This window comes from Mustela putorius, unplaced genomic scaffold (genome assembly GCF_011764305.1).
Source record: "Mustela putorius furo isolate JIRA1106 unplaced genomic scaffold, ASM1176430v1.1 tig00003962_pilon_pilon_pilon, whole genome shotgun sequence".
Classification (NCBI taxonomy): domain Eukaryota; kingdom Metazoa; phylum Chordata; class Mammalia; order Carnivora; family Mustelidae; genus Mustela; species Mustela putorius.
This window is the reverse complement of record NW_025422106.1, coordinates 11,029,037-11,050,880: the sequence shown is the minus strand read 5'-3', so window position 1 is coordinate 11,050,880 and position 21,844 is coordinate 11,029,037. Positions and strand designations below refer to the sequence as shown.

Genomic DNA, 21,844 nt, shown 5'->3' with positions numbered 1-21,844 from the left:
GGGGAAATGGCCTCCTCAAAGAGGAAGCCATCCACCAAGAAGAAGAAAAGAAGGGTGTGGCTCTCCAGAACCATGAGAACACTTCTCATAACTCCAGCATAAACCTTAGCCACCAAAGATGACTTTTCCCTTCTTCCTAAAAAGCTGAGTCAGTTGCTTAGTTTTAAAACTCACCCTCCTAGGAGGACCTCCACACCATATCCACAAGCTCTGAAGACAGAAGACACAGTAGATTTCCCTCTGTGTAACAAATGGAAACCAAAGCCAAGGAGAAGGAACCTACTCATTGTTGCTCCTCTTACAAACCAGCCGGCGCCTCCCTAGTCTCCTCACTGCTGCCTGCACCTCCTGGTTCCTCAGGGTGTAGATCATGGGGTTGAGCATGGGGGTCATGACCGTGTGGCCGATGGACACAGCCTTGTCCATGGAGAAGGCAGTGAAGGGCCGGGCATAGAGGTAAATGCTGGGAATGAAAACCATAGACACGACGACGATGTGGGTGGTGCAGGTGGAAGCTGCCTTCCTCCTCGCCTGCCCTGAGTGAGACCTCAGCATCACCAGGATGACCGTGTAAGATACCAGAAGGAGAAGGAACCAAATGACATCCAGCATTCCGCTGTTGAATATCATGAGGGACTCCAGGAGAGAGGTATCCGTGCAGGCAAGTTTCAGCACTTGAGGGACATCACAGTAGAAGTTATCCAGGACATTGGGGCCACAGAAAGGCAATGGGAGCATTAGAGCCAGTTGGGAAATGGAATGGACAAATCCTACCATCCAGGCCAACACCACCAAGCCTACACAGAGCTGAGTGTTCATGATGGTGATGTAGTGGAGGGGCCGGGAGATGGCAACAAGGCGATCATAGGCCATGACTGAGAGGAAGAAGACCATGGCACCTCCCAGAAAGTGGAAGAAGAAGATCTGGGCCATGCAGCCCTGGTAGGAGATGGTCTTCTTCTCAGAGAGGAAGTCCACCAGCATCTTTGGGGCAGTGACAGAGGAGAAACAAAGGTCTATGACGGCCAGATTTCGGAGCAGAAAATACATGGGAGTGTGGAGCCGGATGTCCGAGGTCACCATGACCATGATGAGGAGGTTTCCCACAACAGTGGTGGTGTAGACAAACAGGAAAACCAGGAACAGGAAGAGCTGGAGCTCTCGAGTCTCTGAGAACCCCAGAAAGACAAATTCTGATACCCATGTGAGGTTCCCTGGCTCCATGGCACCCTCTCCATCCTCCTAAAGAAAAGGAATCATAGATACAGATGCATGGAGTCACTTTAAGTGCTCATTTGGGGCTCCAGCTGAGTTGTGTGGGTCCAGAGGACGGAGCCTCACGTACAGACCATAGCACCAGGTGCTATTATAAATGGGCTTGTCAGTGGACAGCTGACAAACTAGTGCTGTCATATAAATTGGTGAGATATCTTAAAGCCATCCAGAGACATATTGCAACCTGCCTTTCAAAGATTCCATGGGATCCAGTCTGGGGACACAGTTGGAGTCCAACACACCCACCGTCAAATTCATGGCTTCTAGTCACTTGAGATTTGACCTTGATTATGCTATTTAATCTCTCTGAGTCTCAGTTTCCACATCTGTAAGACAGGAATAAAGACCTCTTCTTTAGAGAATTGTCTAGGGCATGAAATAGAATAACCCATCAAGTTCCTTAGAAAGTGTCTGGAAACGAATCACTCTGGCAATCACTTCTTCTGGGTATTCTCCTCCACTAAGACATCCTCCCTTCCTCGGGTCTCAAATACACTTTTCTAGGAATGACTTTTCATGCAACATTTACCAGATCGTCATGTTAATGGGCTTTTCCTGTGACTATGGTTTTCTTCCACAGTTCAATTGAAAGCTCCCAGAGGCAGAAAGACACGAATCTTCATTTGTGCACCACAGTGCCCATCTTAGTGGACAGTCAATGCTCCCAAGTCAGGTGGGGTTGATGCTGGGTTCGTGAAGAGCTGTGGGGTGCATTCCCTTACCTGGTGCGGCCTGGAAAGAAATGGATTGTGTGCTGAGACGAGAGAGGCCAAGGTGAGAGAGAGTCTCTGGTTTAAGAAATAGGTGATGGATATTGCATGATGGAGACTCTGAGAACTCTGCTGAAAGGAACAAGAAGTTTAGAAGATGTTACTGATACAAGGGGAGAAGATGGAGGAAGATGTTGAAACAAGAGCATGGAAACAGACAAAGGAATCAAGCTGGGGGAGGAAGAGGAAGGGAAAGGGAGGAAGAGAGCAGATGAAGGAAAGCGAAAGGTTGGGGGGAGCAGGGAACAGGGCAAAGCTGGAGAAGGGGGTGAGGGGGAGATATAGAGGGAAATGTTTTAGGGGTGGGGGCCTCCCCACTCCTTCTGCCCATTCTCAGTCCCATCCTCTCCCATGTGCCTACAGCAGTCCATCAGAGATTAACGGTCAAGTTCATCTCATTCTTTGTCTTCCATTTGCTTCCACCGCAAGCCAGTTCTAAAAGACCGTCAGTGAGACCTTTCTAAGCTCATGTCTGATTCACACTTCTCTCTCATTATAATCTTCCAATGAATCTCTAGTGCCCCTGGTTTATAACTCAAACTCTTCAAAGCTGCCTAACATGCTTGGTGGACTTCCAGGGATTTTGTGGTGCGTTTCCTCATGCTCTGCTCCCAGCACCCTCTATCCCTGCTTGGTAGTTAAAAGCCTTGGTTTTCACATGTGACCTGAGGCATCTGTTTTCAACATATTTCCCCTGAATTCCTTCCCGAGACTCTCCTCACACTTTAAACATACTAGCATCTAGTCTATGTCACTTGTTTAATCTCCCCATGTTCCAGTAAGTGTTTCTGGTTCCTTCTCGCAGCTGACTTATCTACAGAGGAGAAAACCTGGGTGTCTCACCTTCCTCCAGCCCAGGATGGGAGAATGGCTTCAGGTCTCACATCATCTTGGAGATTTCCTTCCTGCAACGTCAGTTCCCTGGCCACTGCCCACACAACACCTATGACAGCAGGGGTGACCCTAGGGAGAGAGGACATAACCTCAGGGAAACAGTATTGAACTGGGATCGGCTCTAGGAGCAGAGCTGAGCTGATTCCCGCCTAACCACCACCATTTTCTCTGGAGGCAAGGGAACAGAGGGGGTTGTTAAAAAATTTTTAAAGGTCTCAAAACCACTTACTCTCTGAGAGATCTTCCTTAGGGGCCCAAGTACCAAGGACAATGAAAACTTTAGAGATTTGCAGGATATGGGATTCTCAGCCCATGATCTAAAAGAGACTCTCGGGGTTTTCTTCGACAAACCCACTTGTTAGATCAGGGATTCTTACCCTTAAAAGAAGCACCTGGGGGCGCCTGCGTGGCTCCGTAGGTTGAGGGTCTGCCTTCCACTCAGGCCGCTATCTCTGGGCCCTGAGATCGAGCCCGCATCAGGCTTCCTGCTCATGGGGCGGGGCGGTGGGGGGGGTGGAGTCTGCCTCTCTATCGCTCTCTCCCCCTCTTCATCATTCATTTTCTCTCCCTTTTTTTCTAATAAATAAATAAAATCTTAAAAAGAAAAAAAGAACCACCTGGAGAGCTTTTGAAGAATGAGTAGTGTCCCCAGCTCCAGACTTTCTCATTCAGCAATAATAGGGCCAAAATCTGCATCTGGAACGAGTTCTCGGATAATGCTGACGCTCCCGGTTCTGAGCCACATGCTCAGCTCGACTGACTGTTCTTTCTCGGGTAGGTGCACTCAGAATTATCAAGCTAACAGGTTTGGTTTCATTCTTTCTTCTTCTCCCCCTACTTTTTCTTTTTTTTTTTCCTTTTCCTTTTCCGTATAAACTTAATCGATCTTTATTTAGAGAAATTCATAGGTGGGAAAATGTTTCTATACTACAGTGGAAACTTATGAAAAATCTTGTCCCTTATTTTACCTACTAGACCCTCTGATTGATTTACTATTCATATTCCAGGTTTACTCACATTATCTATAAAATTCTAGAATTTTTAAATTTTTTCTTGAAATTCAATTCATTATAATACAAGGTATTATGAGTTTCAAAGGTAGAGTTTAGTGATTCATCAGTTGCATATAACAGCCAGTGCTCATCACATCACATGCCCTCCTTAATGCCCATCATCCAGTATCCCCATCCCCCACCCACGTCCCCTTCGGCAACCCTCATTTTGTTTCCTGTAGTTAAGAGTCTCTTATGGTTCGTCTCACTCTGTGATTTCATTTTATTTTATTTTTGCCTCCCGCTCCTATGATCATCTTTTTTGTTTCTTAAACTCCACATATGAATGAGATCATACATTAACTATCTTTCTCTGACTGACTTATTTCACTTAGGATAATACTCTCTAGTTCTGTCCATGACCTTGTAAATGGTAAGATTTCAATTTTTTCATGTCTGAGTAATATTCCATTGTATATAAAGTGCTAGAGTTTTTACGCATGAATTATTACTGCTTCTAACACATGGATTCCTACAAGAAATTCCTATAATTTCTCATGATAAGAACCTGATCAAAACAGGAATTGACTGTCCTTGTAAGCTTGATGTGATGTAAAACCTGATTTCTTAGACTTCTCTGATCTACACAGCATTTCCAGGCTGAGCCACAGCAAATGTTGACAGTTGGCCAAATAAAGTTCTGTCTCTGGCAAATAAGAATACAATGTGAAGATCTTCCACATACAAGAGATGTAGATGAAAAAACAAACCAACCTGGGTGCCAGAGTGGCTCAGTCTTTTTAAGTGCTGGGTCATAATCTCAGGGTCCTGGGATGGAGGCCACATCAGGCTTCCCTGCTCGATGGGGAATTGGATTCTCCCTTTCCCTCTGACCCTCCAGCCTCCCTGCTAAAGCTCAGTCACTGTCTCTCTCTCTCTCTCTCAAGTAAATAAATAAAATCTTACAAAACCAACCAACCAAACCACTACTGATTCTTATTTAGAACTTCAGACTATTTCAAAATTTAATCACTTGAAACCAGTTAGCCTGGATTGATTCTGGGGAAGGGAACAGGACTTGTATATTTCATTGACTATCACATGGGTGACTTTGAGTTCTGATTCTGACTTAGCTTTCACTAAGAGAAAACGAATATGTTTCAGTTCATGTATTTCCCCTGTCAAGGCACATATGGGTTTGTAGAATGTCCACCAGACCTCTTCTGTTCACTGCATCCACTAGGCAATATAATGAATTCCAAAGACCAGAATGGCAGGGAGAGAGGAATCACACTAAAGACCCAGTCATGGAAAATGAACTGAGAAAATGATTTCCCCATGTAGCATTATCTAAGAAAAGAAATATTTGTCACACTTAACTATTGTTACCACTTCAAACTTAAATGGATACATCCAGAAGCAACTTCATTTAGATTCCCATTGAGGGTGCGCAGCATCACTGATAATCAATAATTCTCCCGTTACGATGGTCGGTTTTCTATGTCACCTTGACTGGTCTATAGTTCCCAGTTATTCGATCCAACACTAATCTAGATGTTGCTGTGAAGGTACTTCACAGATGTGATTGCTGTCTACAATCAGTTGATTTTAAGCGGAAGAGAATTTCCTAGATAAACTGGATGTGCCTGATTCAATGAGCTAAAAAGCCTTGAGGGCAGGCCTGAGGTTTCCTTGAAGAAGGTGACATTCAGGACTGTGGTGGCTTCAGCTCATGCAAAGTCCCCACCTGCCCATCCTGTGCATTTCTACTGGCCTGGGGGTCAGTCTCACAATCATATAAGCCAACTCCTTGCAACAAATCTCTTATTAGACATATGTCATCTATATCCAACTGGTCTTGTTGCTCTGGTGGATCTCGGACAGATACACCACCTTTCATGGATCCAATGTAAAGTAAACATTTAGGCAAGGTTGAATGAGGTCTTTTCCTCCTCACACCTCAGTCATCCCTGAACTTGATTAAAAATCCAACTGGAGGGGCACCTGGGTGGCTCAGTCAGTTGGGCATCTGCCTTCGGCTTGGGTCATGATCCCAGGGTCCTGGGATAGAGCCCCACATCAGGCTCCTGGCTCAGCAGGGGAATCTGCTTCTCCTTCTCCCTCTGCCCCTGCTCATGTACTCTCTCTTGCTCACTCTCTCAAAACGTAAATAAAATCTTTTAAAAAATCGAACTGGAGGGTGCCTGGGTGGCTCAGTGGGTTAAGCTGCTGCCTTTGGCTCAGGTCGTGATCTTAGGGTCCTGAGATCGAGGTTCTCTGCTCAGCAGGGAGCCTGATTCCCTCCCCTCTCTGCCTGCCTCTCTGCTTGCTTGTGATCTCTGTCTGTCAAATAAATAAATAAAATCTTTTAAAAAAATAGAACTGGAATGGCAAGATCAACAGATTCATAAGGCTGAGACATGAAATATTCTCTGAGCCAGGATCAAACTATGACTGAGCATACCAGATAGAGAAGCTGAATCACCCAGAGGTACACCTGAAAGTAATGTACCATCGTGAGTCAGTTGAGTAGAGTTACATTAACAAAATTGTTTCAATCTGCTAAAACTGAAATAATTTACAGCCTTCCATCAACAACTTCTAAGAGAACTGTTTTCATTAATCCTATATATAAACAAAATGACAGTAGAGCATTACTTCAGTAGACCTGATTGTTTAGACCCTAACGAACCAGTTCACTAACTATCTTGGTTTAATTTGAAAGTACTGATAGAGAAGTGCTTGGCTGGCTCAGTCGGTAAAGTATATGACTCTTGATTTGGGGGTTGTAAGTTTGAGGCCCACATTGGGTAGAAAGATTATTTAAAAACAAAGTCTTAAAATAATGCAAATAAAGATATTAAGGTGAAGATTTCAAATTATACTACAAAGCTCAAGTAATCAAAACAGTATGGTACTGACACATAAATAGACACATACACCAATAGAACAGAATAAAAATCCCAGAAGTAAATCCACAATTATATAGTCAATTAATCTTTGACAAAGCAGGAAAAAATAGCCAATGGGAAAAAGACAGTCTTTTCAATAAATGCTGCTGGGAAAATTGGACAGCCCATAAAAAAAAAAATGAACTGAACCAAGGTCTCACTTCATATACAAAAATAAAATAAAATGGATTAAAGACCTAAATGTGATACCTGAAACTACAAAATTCCTAGAAGAGAGTATAGGCAGTGATGTCTCTAACATCAGCCAAAGCAGCATTTCTGTAGATATGTCTCTGGAGGCAAGGGAAATAAAAGCAAAAATAAGCTATGGGACTGTATCAAAATAAAAGGTTTCTGTACAAAAAAAAAAAAAAAAAGTTTCTGTACCGTGAAGAAAACAATCAACAACACTAAAAGATGACCTGCTGAATGGGAGAAGATTTTTCTTTTTTTTTTTTTAAATAATAATGCTTATTTATTGTTTTATTTGAAGATTTTATTTATTTATTTGACAGAGATCACAAGCAGCCAGAGAGGCAGGCAGAGAGAGAGGGAAGCAGGCTCCCCACTGAGCAGAGAGCCCCATGTGGGGCTCGATCCCAGGACCCTGAGATCAAGACTGGAGCCGAAGGCAGAGGCCTAACCCACTGACCCACCCAGGCGCGCCAAGGAGAAGATTTTTCCAAATGACATGTCCAACAAAGTGTTAGTATCCAAAAGATATAAGGAACTTCTACAACTCAACAGCAGAAAAACAATCCAAGTTAAAAATGGGCAGAAGACATGAACACACATTTCTCCAAAGAAGACACCCAGATGGACAACAGACACATGAAAAGACACTCAACATCACTCATCACCAGGGAAATGCAAATCAAAACCACAATGAGACATCAACTCATACCTTTCAGAAATCAAAAACGCAAGAAACAAATGCTGGTGGGGCTGTGGAGAAAAAGGATCCCTCATGCACTTTGGTGGGAATGCAAACTGGTGCAGCCACTGTGGAAAACAGTATGGAATTTCCTCAAAAAATAAAAAAAAAAGAACTATCCTACCAACTAGTAATCACACTACTGGTTATTTACCCAAAGAACATGAAAACAGTAATTTAAAAGGATGTGTGCCTATATGTTTCCTGCAACATTATTTACAATAGCCAAATTATGGAAACAGCCCATGTGTCCATCGGCAGATGAATGGATAAAGAAGATGTGGTGTCTGGGTATGTGTGTGTATATATATATATTTTTTTTCATACACATACACATATATGAATATATTCATACATATATATATATATAAACAAAGGAATATTATTCAGCCATATAAAGGAATGAAATCTTGCCATTTCCAACAACTTGGGTGGGTCTAGACAATATAATGCTAAATGATATAAATCAGTAAGAGAAAGACAAATATTATTTCACTCATATGTAGAATTTAAGAAACAAAACAAATGAACAAAGGGGAAAAGAGACAAACCAAAAAGTAGACTTTTAACTATAGAAGGCCAACAGAGGGGAGGTGGGTGGCGGGATGGGTGAAACAGGTGAAGGAGATTAGGACAACAGCTTGATGAGCACTGAGCAATAGATGGAATTGTTGAATCACTCTAAACTATATACTGTATATTGTTGAATCACTATAAACTATAAATCACTATAAGCTAATTTAACACTGTACATTGACTATACAGGAATTAAATTGAAGAAAAAATATTAATGAGAAGTCAAAAAACTATTGTAAATGGAAATGGGTGGAGGAACTAACATTAACTGAATGCCTACAATATGTTAAGACCTGTGCTGGAATTTTTCCATTTGCCCCACTGACCCACACAACACTGTGAGCTGTTATGGAAATTTTATAGCTAAAGAAGTAGAGATTCAATGATGTCCAAAAGGAACACAACCAGCAGGAGTTAGAGCCCAGATAAAACACCTTGGCTGCAAATCCTGTCAATGTCTCACTATATAATTTAAGGCAGCATCAGAACTTGAGAAATATTTTTAATTTAGACCATTTTATGAACAATTTCTTTTAAATTTTTTCTCTACCATCTTTATGAAAGACATTGCACCAATCCACTAAGGTTTCATAATCTTTTTTATTTTTTATTTTTTATTTATTGTGATAGAGAGAGAGCATGAGCTGGTAGGGAGGGAGAGAGGAGGCGAGACGATCTTAAGCAGGCTCCACTCCCAGTACAGAGCTCAGTTGTGGGCTTGATCTTACCACACTGAGAATCATGACCTGAGTGGAAATCAGAGGCAGACACTCAATCCACAGAAACTCAGACACCCCATAGGGTTAATATATTTAGATATGAGTCACATTTACATCATAAACATAACAAGCTTCAATAAGAGTTGTCTTAAATTCTCATGGATATTTAAATTTTAAAAACTCTCATGCATATAGCTGTGTTCATCAAAAGGGGGTATCGCTCAACAAATTCAGTTCAAAACTGAGTATCTCATCTTGGGGAATGATCACATGTAAGATACATCTGAGGAAATATATCCCATTTCTCTCCTTTAGGTCAATGTTATAAATTACAATTTATAATTATAAATTTAATTTATAATTTAATTAAAATAGTTTAATTAAAATATGATTTATAATTATAAAATATAAATTATAATAGGAAGAATTTCTATGCTTCCTACTATCCTTAGAATTGAATTCTGGATCATGTAAAAGTAAAATTTTCATAAATTAATAAAGGAACTCAGATAACTTTTTATTTCTTTTATTTTATTTTTTTAAAGATTGTATTTATTTCTTTGACAGACAGAGATCACAATTAGGCAGAGAGGCAGGCAGAGAGAGAGAGAGAGGAGGAAGCAGGCTCCCTGCTGAGTAGAGAACCTGATGCAGGACTTGATCCCAGGATGCTGGGATCATGACCTGAGCCAAAGGCAAAGGCTTTAATCCACTGAGCCACCCAGGCGCCCCCCAAGATAACTTTTTTTTTTTAAGATTTTATTTATTTATTTGATAGACAGAGATCACAAGCAGGCAGAGAGGCAGGCAGAGAGAGAGGAGGAAGCAGGCTCCCTGCTGAGCAGAGAGCCCGACGCGGGGCTCGATCCCAGGACCCTGGGACCATGACCTGAGCCGAAGGCAGAGGCTTTAACCCACTGAGCCACCCAGGCGCCCCCCAAGATAACTTTTTAAATTGTGTTATGTTAGTCACCATATGATACATCATTGGTTTTTGATGTAGTGTTTCAAGATTCATTGTTTATATATAACACCCAGTGCTCCATGCAATACGTGCCCTCCTTAATACTCACCATCAGGCTCACACATGTCTATGCTGCCCAGAGCAATCTTTCAGTGCCATCCTGATAAAAACACCAAAGGCATTTTTCAAAGTGTTGGAACAAACAATCCCCAAATTAATATGGAACCAGAAAAGACCCCGGATTGCCAAGGAAATGTTGAAAAAGAAAAACAAAGCTGGAGGCATCACATTGCCCAATTTCAAGCATTATTACAAAGCTGTGATCACCAAGACAGCATGGTACTGGCACAAAAACAGACACATAGTCCAACGGAACAGAGTAGAGAGCCCAGATATGGACCCTCAACTCTATGGTCAAATAATCTTCAACAAAGCAGGAAAAAATATCCAGTGGAAAAAAAGGCATTCTTCAATAAATGGTGCTGGGAAAACTGGACAGCTATGTATAGAAGAATGAAACTTGACCATTTTCTTATACCATACACAAAGATAAACTCAAAATGGATGAAAGACCTCAACGTGAGACAGGAATCCATCAAAATCCTAGAGGAGAACTTAAGCATTAACATCTTCGACATCAGCCATAGCAACTTCTTTCAAGACACGTCTCCAAAGGCAAGGGAAACAAAAGTGAAAATGAACTTTTGGGACTTCATCATGATAAAAAGCTTGTGCACACAAAGGAAACAGTCAACAAAACAAAGAGGCAACCCACGGAATGGGAGAAGACATTCGCTAATGACACTATAGACAAAGGGCTGATAGCCAAGATCTATAAAGAACCTCTCAAACTTAAGATACCTTTTAAAAAATTGAAGCAGTAAATGACTTCTGATCATTTTAAATTGAATCAATAGATTGAAAGGACACAGGAAAACTGACAACCATCAGTGAATGCAAATACCTAGCTGAGTAAAGTTACAGAACTCCATAGATAAAGAAAGAAGAGTAAAAGCAGGGAGCAGAAAAGATTGTGATTATTCCAGAATTAAGATGAGACTGTTCACCAGTCATCACAGATATTCATCCACAGCTGAGGAACTCTCCAGGTTTTCGCTTGTGTCTGGGAAACCTTGAATTTCACGTCCCACCTACAGCCTTGCCTCTAAACTTGGAGTCAGAAGAACCTAGTCCTGGCCAAGCTCTGCCACTCACTTGCTATTCACCACTGAGTCACCTCTCCCTGAGTTCTCTCATTGTTAAAATGTTTAATATAATAATAATATATCCACTGTCCATCTTATGAGGAAGAGATTAAAGTGAGAACGTGCCAGAGCACCTGGGTGGTTCAGTCATTCGAGGATCTGGCCCTTTGATTTCAGGTCTGGTTATGATCTTGGGGTCCTCCTCAGCAGGGAGTCTGGCTTGAGATTCTCCCTCTCCATCTCCCTCTGTCCCTTCTCCGGACACAGTCTCTCTCTCTCTCAAATAAATAAATTTTTTTTTTAAAAGTGAGAAAGTGCCTAAAATAATACCAAACATAAGAGTACGTACACAGAAATATTGATTTAATGTCAAATGTCACACTCCATAAAGACTTTCCTCTATTTTTCACATGGTAGAACAAATGTTCATATGGAAAAGTTGTCTTTTAAAGCCAAGATTATTTCTTTAATTAGGCTGCACATAGGGCTTGAACTCACTTCCTGAGATCAAGACCAGAGCTGTTATCAAAAGTTGGACACCTAAACAACTGAACTGCCCATGTGCCCGTAGTCAAGACACTCTAAGCTCACTTCCTATTACATATCATGAGGTGCTTGCGTAATCTCTTCATGGCTGCCTGCATCTCCTGATTCCTCAGAGTGTATATCATGGGGTTGAGCATGGGGGTCATAACCGTGTAGCTGATAGATAAAGTTTTATCCAAGGAAAAGGTACTGAAAGGCCGGGAGTAGACAGAGATATAGGGAATGAAGATCATAGACACTACAATGATGTGGGTGGTGCAGGTGGAAGCTGCCTTCTTCCTCGCCTGCCCTGAGTGGGACCTCAGCATCACCAGGATGACCGTGTAAGATATCAGAAGGAGAAGGAACCAGATGAGGACCAGCATTCCACTGTTGGAGATCATGAGGAACTCCAGGAGGGAGGTGTCCATGCAGGCAAGTCTCAGCACTTGGGGGACATTACAGTAGAAGTTATCCAGGACGTTGGGACCACAAAAAGGCAATGGGAGCATCAGAGCCAGCTGGACAATGGAGTGAACAAATCCCCCTACCCAAGTAGCCACCACCAAGCCTACACAGAGCTGAGTGTTCATGATGATGACATAGTGGAGGGGTCGGGAGATGGCTATGTAGCGGTCAAAGGCCATCACTGAGAGGAAGAAGACAATCCCGCCACCAAAAAGGTGAACAAAAAAAATCTGGGCCATGCAGCCCTGGTAGGAGATGGTCTTCTTCTCAGAGAGGAAGTCTACCAGCATCTTTGGGGCAGTGACAGAGGAGAAACAGAGGTCTAAGACAGCCAGATTTCGGAGCAGAAAATACATGGGAGTGTGGAGCCGGATGTCCGAGGTCACCGTGACCATGATGAGGAGGTTTCCCACAACAGTGGTGGTGTAGACAAACAGGAACACCAGGAACAGGAAGAGCTGGAGCTCTCGAGTCTCTGAGAACCCCAGAAAGACAAACTCTGATACCCATGTGAGGTTCCCTGGCTCCATGGCACCCTCTCCATCCTCCTAAAGAAAAGGAATCATAGATACAGATGCATGGAGTCACTTTAAGTGCTCATTTGGGGCTCCAGCTGAGTTGTGTGGGTCCAGAGGATGGAGCCTCACATGCAGACCATATCGCCACGTGCTATTATTAATGGGCTTGTCAGTGGACAGCTGACAAACTAGTGCTGTCATATAAATTGGTGAGATATCTTAAAGCCAGCCAGAGACATATTGCAACCTGCCTTTCAAAGATTCCATGGGATCCAGTCTGGGGACACAGTTGGAGTCCAACACACCCACCGTCAAATTCATGGCTTCTAGTCACTTGAGATTTGACCTTGATTATGCTATTTAATCTCTCTGAGTCTCAGTTTCCACATCTGTAAGACAGGAATAAAGACCTCTTCTTTAGAGAATTGTCTAGGGCATGAAATAGAATAACCCATCAAGTTCCTTAGAAAGTGTCTGGAAACGAATCACTCTGGCAATCACTTCTTCTGGGTATTCTCCTCCACTAAGACATCCTCCCTTCCTCGGGTCTCAAATACACTTTTCTAGGAATGACTTTTCATGCGACATTTACCAGATCGTCACGTTAATGGGCTTTTCCTGTGACTATGGTTTTCTTCCACAGTTTAACTGAAGCTCCCAGAGGCAGAGACAGGGATCTTTATTTGTGCCCCACAATGCCCATCTTGGTGACAGTCAATGCTCCCAAGTCACGTGGGGTTGATGCCAGGTTCGTGAAGAGCTGTGGGGTGCATCCCCTTACCTGGAAAGAAATGGAGTGTGTGCTGGGACAAGAGAGAGGCCAAGATGAGAGAGAGTCTCTGGTTTAAGGAATAGGTGATGAATATTGCATGACAGAGACTCTGAGAACGCTGCTGAAAGGAACAAGAAGTTTAGAAGATGTTACTGATACAAGGGGAGAAGATGGAGGAAGATGTTGAAACAAGAGCATGGAAACAGACAAAGCTGGGGGAGGAAGAGGAAGGGAGAGAGAGGAAGAGAGCAGGTGGAGGAAAGGGAAAGGGGAAGGTGGGGGGAGCAGGGACCAGGGCAAAGCTGGAGAAGGGGGTGAGGGGGAGATATAGAGGGAGACATGTTAGAGTGGGGGCCTCCCCACTCCTCCTGCCCATTCTCAGTCCCATCCCCTCCCATGTGCCTACAGCAGTCCATCAGAGATCAATGGTCAAGTTCATCTCATTCTTTCTCTTCCATTTGCTTCTGCCACAAGCCAGTTCTAAAAGAATGTCCGTGAGACCTTTCTAAGTTCATGTCTGATCACATTTCTCCTGTTCAGGGGGGAGTCTCACACTCTCTCTCTCACCATCTCCATCATTCCTTTTCTCTCTCTGTTTTTCTAATAAATAAATAAAATCTTAAAAAGAAAAAAAGAACCACCTGGGGAGCTTTTGAAGAGCGAGTAGTGTGTCCCCAGCTCCAGACTTCCTCATTCAGCTGGTCAGTAATAGGGCCAAGAATCTGCATCTGAAACGAGTTCTCAGATAATGCTGACGCTACGCTCCCAGTTCTGAGCCACACACTCAGCTCCACGGACTGTTCATCTTGGAGAGCTCCTTCCTGCAACATCAGTTCCCTGGCCACTGCCCACACATCACCTATGACAGCGGGGGTGACCCTAGGGAGAGAGGGCATATCCTCAGGGACACACTATTGGACTGGGCTCAGCTCTAGAAACAGAGCTGGGCTGATTCTCCCCACCCCCCACCAAACACACACACTGCCCCTGATTCCCACTGGAAACAAGGGAACAATGGGAGTTGTTAAAAAGTTTCTAAAAGTTCTCAAAAACATTTAGCTGTCTGAGAGGTCTTCCATAGGAACCAAAGTACCAAGGACACTGAAAACTTTAGAGATTTGGAGGATGTGGGATTGTCAAGCCATGATCTAAAAGGGTAAGAGTCTCTTCCAAAGAAACAGTTTCTGGGAGTTTTAGACAAACCCATTTATGGGCCAGGGATTCTTTTTTTTTTTTTTTTTTTAAGATTTTATTTATTTATTTGCCAGAGACAGAGGGAGAGAGAGCGAGCACAGGCAGACAAAGAGGCAGGCAGAGGCAGAGGGAGAAGCAGGCTCCCTGCCGAGCAAGGAGCCCGATGCGAGACTCGATCCCAGGACCCCGGGATCATGACCTGAGCCGAAGGCAGCTGCTTAACCAACTGAGCCACCCAGGCGTCCCTGGGACAGGGATTCTTACCCTTAATAGAATCACCTGGAGAGCTTGTGAAGACCGAGTAGTGTGTACCAAGTCCCTGACTTTCTCATCCAACTGGTTAGTAATAGTGCCAAGAATCTGCATCTGCAACAAGTTCTCAGATAATGCTGATGCTCCCGGTTCTGGGCCACACCACCGTCTGTTCTCTCTCTTACTCTCTCTCTTTCTTTTTCTCTTTCTTTCTCTTTCTGAGAGTGTGCAGAATCATCAAGCTTACCGGTTTGATTACTTTCTTTCTATGCCTTCTCCTCCTTCTTCTCTTTCTCCTTTTCTTCTTTAAACTTTATCTTTTTTTAGAGAAAGTCATCCATGGGAAAACATTTCTACAATATAATCAATACTTTAAAAAATCTTTTCCTTTATTTTACCAACCAGACCCGCCAGTGTTGATTTACCATCCATATCCAGGTCTACTAACATTATCTATAAAATGCTAAAAATTTTTTTACATGTGAATTACTATGGTTTCTAACACAAGGGTTGCTGCAAGAAACTCCTATAATTTCTCAATATGAGAAAGTGATCAAAACCAAAATGGACTGCCATTGTAAGCTTGATGTGTTGTAAAACCCGATTTCTTAGATCTCTCTGATCTACACAGTATTTCCAGGTTAGTCTAAATTCTCTCGTTGTACATGTTTATACTTGGCCAAATAGTTTCTGCCTCTGGCAGATAAGAATGTAATGTGAAGATCTCCCACATACAAGAGACGTAGATTAAAAAGCAAACTGACCACTGACTCTTATTTAGAGCTTCAGTCCATTTCAAAATTTAATCACTTGGAGCCAATTAGCCTGGATTGATTCTGGGGAAGGAAACAGGACTTATATAATTAATTGACTATCGCGTGGCTGAATTCTGATTCTGACTTAGCTTTCACTAAGAGAAAACGAATATGTTTCAGTTCATGTATTTCCCCTGTCAAGGCACATATGGGTTTGTAGAATGTCCACCAGACCTCTTCTGTTCACTGCATCCACTAGGCAATATAATGAATTCCAAAGACCAGAATGGCAGGGAGAGAGGAATCACACTAAAGACCCAGTCATGGAAAATGAACTGAGAAAATGATTTCCCCATGTAGCATTATCTAAGAAAAGAAATATTTGTCACACTTAACTATTGTTACCACTTCAAACTTAAATGGATACATCCAGAAGCAACTTCATTTAGATTCCCATTGAGGGTGCCCAGCATCACTGATAATCAATAATTCTCCCGTTACGATGGTCGGTTTTCTATGTCACCTTGACTGGTCTATAGTTCCCAGTTATTCGATCCAACACTAATCTAGATGTTGCTGTGAAGGTACTTCACAGATGTGATTGCTGTCTACAATCAGTTGATTTTAAGCGGAAGAGAATTTCCTAGATAAACTGGATGTGCCTGATTCAATGAGTTAAAAAGCCTTGAGGGCAGGCCTGAGGTTTCCTTGAAGAAGGTGACATTCAGGACTGTGGTGGCTTCAGCTCATGCAAAGTCCCCACCTGCCCATCCTGTGCATTTCTACTGGCCTGGGGGTCAGTCTCACAATCATATAAGCCAACTCCTTGCAACAAATCTCTTATTAGACATATGTCATCTATATCCAACTGGTCTTGTTGCTCTGGTGGAACTCGGACAGATACACCACCTTTCATGGATCCAATGTAAAGTAAACATTTAGGCAAGGTTGAATGAGGTCTTTTCCTCCTCACACCTCAATCATCCCTGAACTTGATTAAAAATCCAACTGGAGGTGGGGCACCTGGATGTCTCAATGGGTTAAAGCCACTGCCTTCGGCTCAGGTCATGATCTCAGGGTCCTGGGATCAAGCCCTGAATCAGGATCTCTGCTCAGCAGGGAGCCTGCTTCCCTTCCTCTCCCTCTGCCTGCCTCTCTGCCTACTTGTGATCTGTCTGTCAAATAAATAAATAAAATCTTTAAAGAAAAAAATCCAACTGGAGGGGCACCTGGGTGGCTCAGTCAGTTAGGTTGTGATCCCAAGGTCCTGGGATAGAGCCCCACATCAGGCTCCTGGCTCAGCAGGGGATTCTGCTTTTCCTTCTCCCTCTGCCCCTGCTCATGTATTCTCTCTTGCTCTCTCTCTCAAATAAGTAAATAAAATCTTTTAAAAAATAGAACTGGAATGGCAAGATCAACAGATTCATAAGGCTGAGACATGAAGTATTCTCTGAGCCAGGATCAAACTATGATTGAGCATACCAGATAGAGAAGCTGAATCACCCAGAGGTACACCTGAAAGTAATGTACCATCGTGTGTCAGTTGAGTAGAGTTACATTAACAAAATTGTTTCAATCTGCTAAAACTGAAATAATTTACAGCCTTCCATCAACAACTTCTAAGAGAGCTGTTTTCACTAATCCTATATAAACAAAATGACAATAGAGCATTACTTCAGTAGTCCTGATTGTTTAGACCCTAAAGAACCAAATGACTCTCTTGGTGTAATTTAAAAGTATCGGTGGGAAGGTTGCAACTTATACAACAAAGCTCAAGCAATCAAAACAATATGGTACTGGCACAAAAATAGACACATACACCAATGGAACAGAATAAGAAACCCAGAAGTCAATTAATCTTCAACAAAGCAGGAAAGAGCACCCAGTGGGGAAAAGAAGTCTTTTCAACAAATGGTGCTGGGAAAACTGAACAGCTGCATGCAAAAGAGTGAAGATGGACCACTTTCTTACTCCATATGCAAAAGCAAACTCGAAATGCATTAAAAACCTGAATGTAAGACCTAAAACCATAAAATCCTAGAAGAGAGCACAGTCAGTAATGTCTATGACATCAGACAAAGCAATATTTTTGTAGATGTCTTCTGAGGCAAGGGAAATAAGAGCAAAAATAAACTGTTGAGACTACAATAAAATAAAAAGCTTCTGCACAATGAAGGAAGCAATCAACATTGAAAGACAACATATTGAATGGGAAAAGATATGTGCAAATGATGTATCCATAAAAGGAATTAGTGTTCAAAAAAGTAAAGAACTTCTACAATTCAACAGCAGAAAAACAAATAATCCAATTTAAAAATGGGCAGAAGACATGAACACACATTTCTCCAAAGAAGACATCCAGATGGACAACAGACACATGAAAAGACACTCAACATCACTCATCATCAGGGAAATGTAAACCAAAACCGCAATGAGATGTTACCTCTTACCTATCAGAATGGCTGAAATAAAAAACACAAGAAACAACAAGTGCTGGCGAGGATATGGAGAAAAAGGATCCCTCATGCACTGGTACAGCCACTGTGGAAAACAATACGGAGGTTCCTCAAAAAATTAAAAATAAAACCACGCTAGTATTACACTATTCCATATTTACCCAAAGACTAGGAAAACTCCTATACAAAAGGATACGTGCACCTGTATGTTTACTGAGGCATTATTTACAATAGCCAAATTGTGGAAACAGCCCAAGTGTCTATCAACAGATGACAAGATAAATAAGATATGGTTTATATGTGTGTATGTGTGTGTCTGTATAATGGAATATTATTCAGCCATATAAAGGAATGAAATCTTGCCATTTTCAACAACATAGATGGGTCTAGACAGTATAATGCTAAGTGACATAAATCAGTAAGAGAAAGACAAATATCATATGTACTCATATGTAGAATTTAAGAAACAAAACAAATGAACAAAGGGGAAAAAAGAGACAAACCAAAAAATAGTCTTTTAACTACAGAGAGCCAACAGAGGGGAGGTGGGTGGTAGGATGGGTGATATAGGTGAAGGAGATTAGGAGGACACCTATTTTGATGAGCACTGAGTAATAGTTGGAATTGTTGAATCACTATATTGTACACCTGAAGCTAATTTAACACTGTACATTAACTATTCTGGAATTAAAATTGGAGAAAAAGTATTGATGAGAAGTCAAAAAACAATTGGAAATGGGAATGGTGGGGGAACTAACATTAATTGAATGCCTACAATATGCCAAGACCTGTGTTGGAATTTTTCCATTCACCCCACTGACCCACACAACACTGTGAGCAATTATGGAAATTTTATAGCTAAAGAAGTAGAGATTCAATGATGTCCAAAGGAAACACAACCAGCAGGAGTTAGAGCGCAGACAGAGTGCCTTGGCTACAATTCCTGTTAGTGTCTCACTATACAATTTAAGACAGCATCAGAACATGGGAAATGTTTTTAATTTAAGCCATTTTATGAACAACTTATTTTTTTAAGATTTATTTATTTACTTTAGAGAGAAAGCATGCGCATGAGTAGGGGACATGAACAGAAAGAGTGAATCTTCAAGAAGACTCCCTGCTGAGTGTGGAGCCTGACTTGGGGCAAATCACAGGACGCATGAGATTGTGTCCCCAGCCAAAACCAAAAGTCGGTCACGCAACCAACTGAGTTACCCATGCGGCCCATGAACAACTTTTAAATTTTTTTCTGTACAGTGTTTATAGTTGAAAGACATTGCACCAACCCATTTAGGGTTAATAAATTTACGTCCAAATAACATTTATATCATAAACATAGTATAGCTTCAGTAAGAGATGTCTTAAATTCTCAAGGATATAGCTGTGTTCATCTAAAAGAGGTTTTTTTCAACAAATTCAGTTCAAAAGTGAGTATCTCATGTTGTGAGATCATGTGTAAGTACATCTGAGGAAATGTCTCCCATTTCTCTCCTTTAGGTCAATGTTATAGATTATAATTAACACTTCTTTGCTTCCTACCATCCTTAGAATTGAATTCTGGATCACAGAAAAGCAAAATTTTCATAAATTAAGAAAGAGACCCAAGATAACTATTTAAAAAATTGAACCAGGGGGCGCCTGGGTGGCTTGTTGGGTAAAAGCCTCTGCCTCCAGCTCAGGTCATGATCCCAGGATCCTGGGACTGCTCAGCAGGGGAGCCTGCTTCCCTTCCTCTCTCTCTGCCTGCCTCTCTGTCTACTTGTGATCTCTGTCTGTCAAAATAAATAAATAAAATCTTAAAAAAAAAATTGAACCAGTAAGTGACTTCTGGTTATTTACAAATGGAACCAATAGATTGAATGGGTAAAAGAATATTGACAACCCTCAGTGGATGCAAATACCTAGCTGAGTAAAGTTACAGAACTCCATAGATAAAGAAAGAAGAGTAAAAGCAGGGAGCAGAAAAGATTGTGATTATTCCAGAATTAAGATGAGACTGTTCACCAGTCATCACAGATATTCATCCACAGCTGAGGAACTCTCCAGGTTTTCGGTTGTGTTTGTGGGAAACCTTGAATTTCACATCCCACCCACAGCCTTGCCTCTAAAATTGGAGTCAGAAGAACCAAGTCCTGGCCAAGCTCTTCCAGCAACATACTTGTGGTTCACCATTGAGCAAGTTACTTCTCTCTGAGTTCTCTCATTTGCTAAAGTGTTTAATATGAACCAATATATCCACTGTCCATTTTATAAGGCTGAGATCAAAGTGAGAAAATGTCTAACACAATACCTGACACAGGAGTAGATTCAGAGAAGCACTGATTTCATCTCAAATGTCACAGTCTATAAAGATTTCCCTCCACTTTTCATGTGGGAAAATAAAAGATCGGAGGGAAGACTTGTCATTTAAACTCAAAATATTTTTATATTCATTCCTTGTTACATATTACAAGGCGCTTGCCTAATCTCTTCATGGCTGCCTGCATCTCCTGATTCCTCAGTGTGTAGATCATGGGGTTGAGCATGGGGGTCATAACCGTGTAGCTGATGGACACAGCCTTGTCCATGGGGAAGGGGGTGAAGGGCCGGGAGTAGATATAGATACAAGGAATGAAGATCATGGACACTACAATGATGTGGGTGGTGCAGGTGGAAGCTGCCTTCTTCCTCGCCTGCCCTGAGTGGGACCTCAGCATCACCAGGATGACCGTGTAAGATATCAGAAGGAGAAGGAACCAGATGAGGACCAGCATTCCACTGTTGGAGATCATGAGGAACTCCAGGAGGGAGGTGTCCGTGCAGGCAAGTCTCAGCACTTGGGGGACATCACAGTAGAAGTTATCCAGAATGTTGGGGCCACAAAAAGGCAATGGGAGCATCAGAGCCAGCTGGACAATGGAGTGAACAAATCCCCCTACCCAAGCAGCCACCACCAAGCACACACACAATCGAGTGTTCATGATGGTGACATAGTGGAGGGGCCGGGAGATGGCTATGTAGCGGTCATAGGCCATTACTGAAAGGAAGAAGACGGTCCCACCTCCCAGGAGGTGGAAGAAGAAGATCTGGGCCATGCAGCCCTGGTAGGAGATGGTCTTGACCTCATGAAAGAAGTCCACCAGCATCTTTGGAGAAGTCACTGTGGAATAGCAAAGGTCTATGACAGCCAGATTTCGGAGCAGAAAATACATGGGGCTGTGGAGTCGGGAGTCAGAAGTCACTGTGACCATGATAAGGATGTTTCCCACAACAGTGGTGACATAGACAAACAGGAACACCAGGAACAGAAATTTCTGGAGCTCGTGGGTCTGTGAGAATGCCATGAGGACAAACTCTGACACCTGTGTGATATTTTGTGCTTCCATGGGATCTTCCCCACATGCCTAAAGAAAAACCATGCAAAAAATCATGAAAATTCCATCATTTACCTTAGGAGAGTCAGAATAAGTTGATCAAAGTCATTGTTGAATATATTCTAAGATGGAATTTAGGAGAGCCTTCCATGGAGATAAATACATTTTCAAGGCCCTCACAGACTTATCTCCTTAACCACACCCTACATCATATCCCAGGCTTTTATGGGTCTTTCCCTGCTTTGTATCACTCTGTCCGTGTCCCACAGGT

The 21,844-nt window shown here is 42.2% G+C and overlaps 3 protein-coding genes across 3 annotated transcripts; all 3 read right to left on the bottom strand.

Annotated features, from left to right (window-relative positions):
• Positions 1-276: 276 nt before the first annotated feature.
• On the bottom strand, positions 277-1,320 carry LOC101671795 (olfactory receptor 4D2-like). The gene has a single exon (XM_004747400.3). The coding sequence runs from the start codon at positions 1,222-1,224 to the stop codon at positions 280-282; it is 945 nt and encodes a 314-aa protein (XP_004747457.1). The 5' UTR covers positions 1,225-1,320; the 3' UTR covers positions 277-279.
• A 10,547-nt stretch (positions 1,321-11,867) lies between these two features.
• LOC106003302 (olfactory receptor 4D1-like) lies at positions 11,868-12,946 on the bottom strand. Its single transcript, XM_004747322.3, has one exon. It carries the CDS (start codon positions 12,801-12,803, stop codon positions 11,868-11,870), a length of 936 nt encoding a protein of 311 aa, XP_004747379.1. The 5' UTR covers positions 12,804-12,946.
• A 7,703-nt stretch (positions 12,947-20,649) lies between these two features.
• Positions 20,650-21,591, bottom strand: LOC101670305 (olfactory receptor 4D1). The gene has a single exon (XM_004747323.2). The coding sequence runs from the start codon at positions 21,583-21,585 to the stop codon at positions 20,650-20,652; it is 936 nt and encodes a 311-aa protein (XP_004747380.1). The 5' UTR covers positions 21,586-21,591.
• Positions 21,592-21,844: the final 253 nt, after the last annotated feature.

Bases quoted from the DNA above. Each gene is read 5' to 3' on its own strand.
- LOC101671795 (XM_004747400.3), bottom strand. From the start codon at position 1,224: ATGGAGCCAGGGAACCTCACATGGGTATCAGAATTTGTCTTTCTGGGG.
- LOC106003302 (XM_004747322.3), bottom strand. From the start codon at position 12,803: ATGGAGCCAGGGAACCTCACATGGGTATCAGAGTTTGTCTTTCTGGGG.
- LOC101670305 (XM_004747323.2), bottom strand. From the start codon at position 21,585: ATGGAAGCACAAAATATCACACAGGTGTCAGAGTTTGTCCTCATGGCA.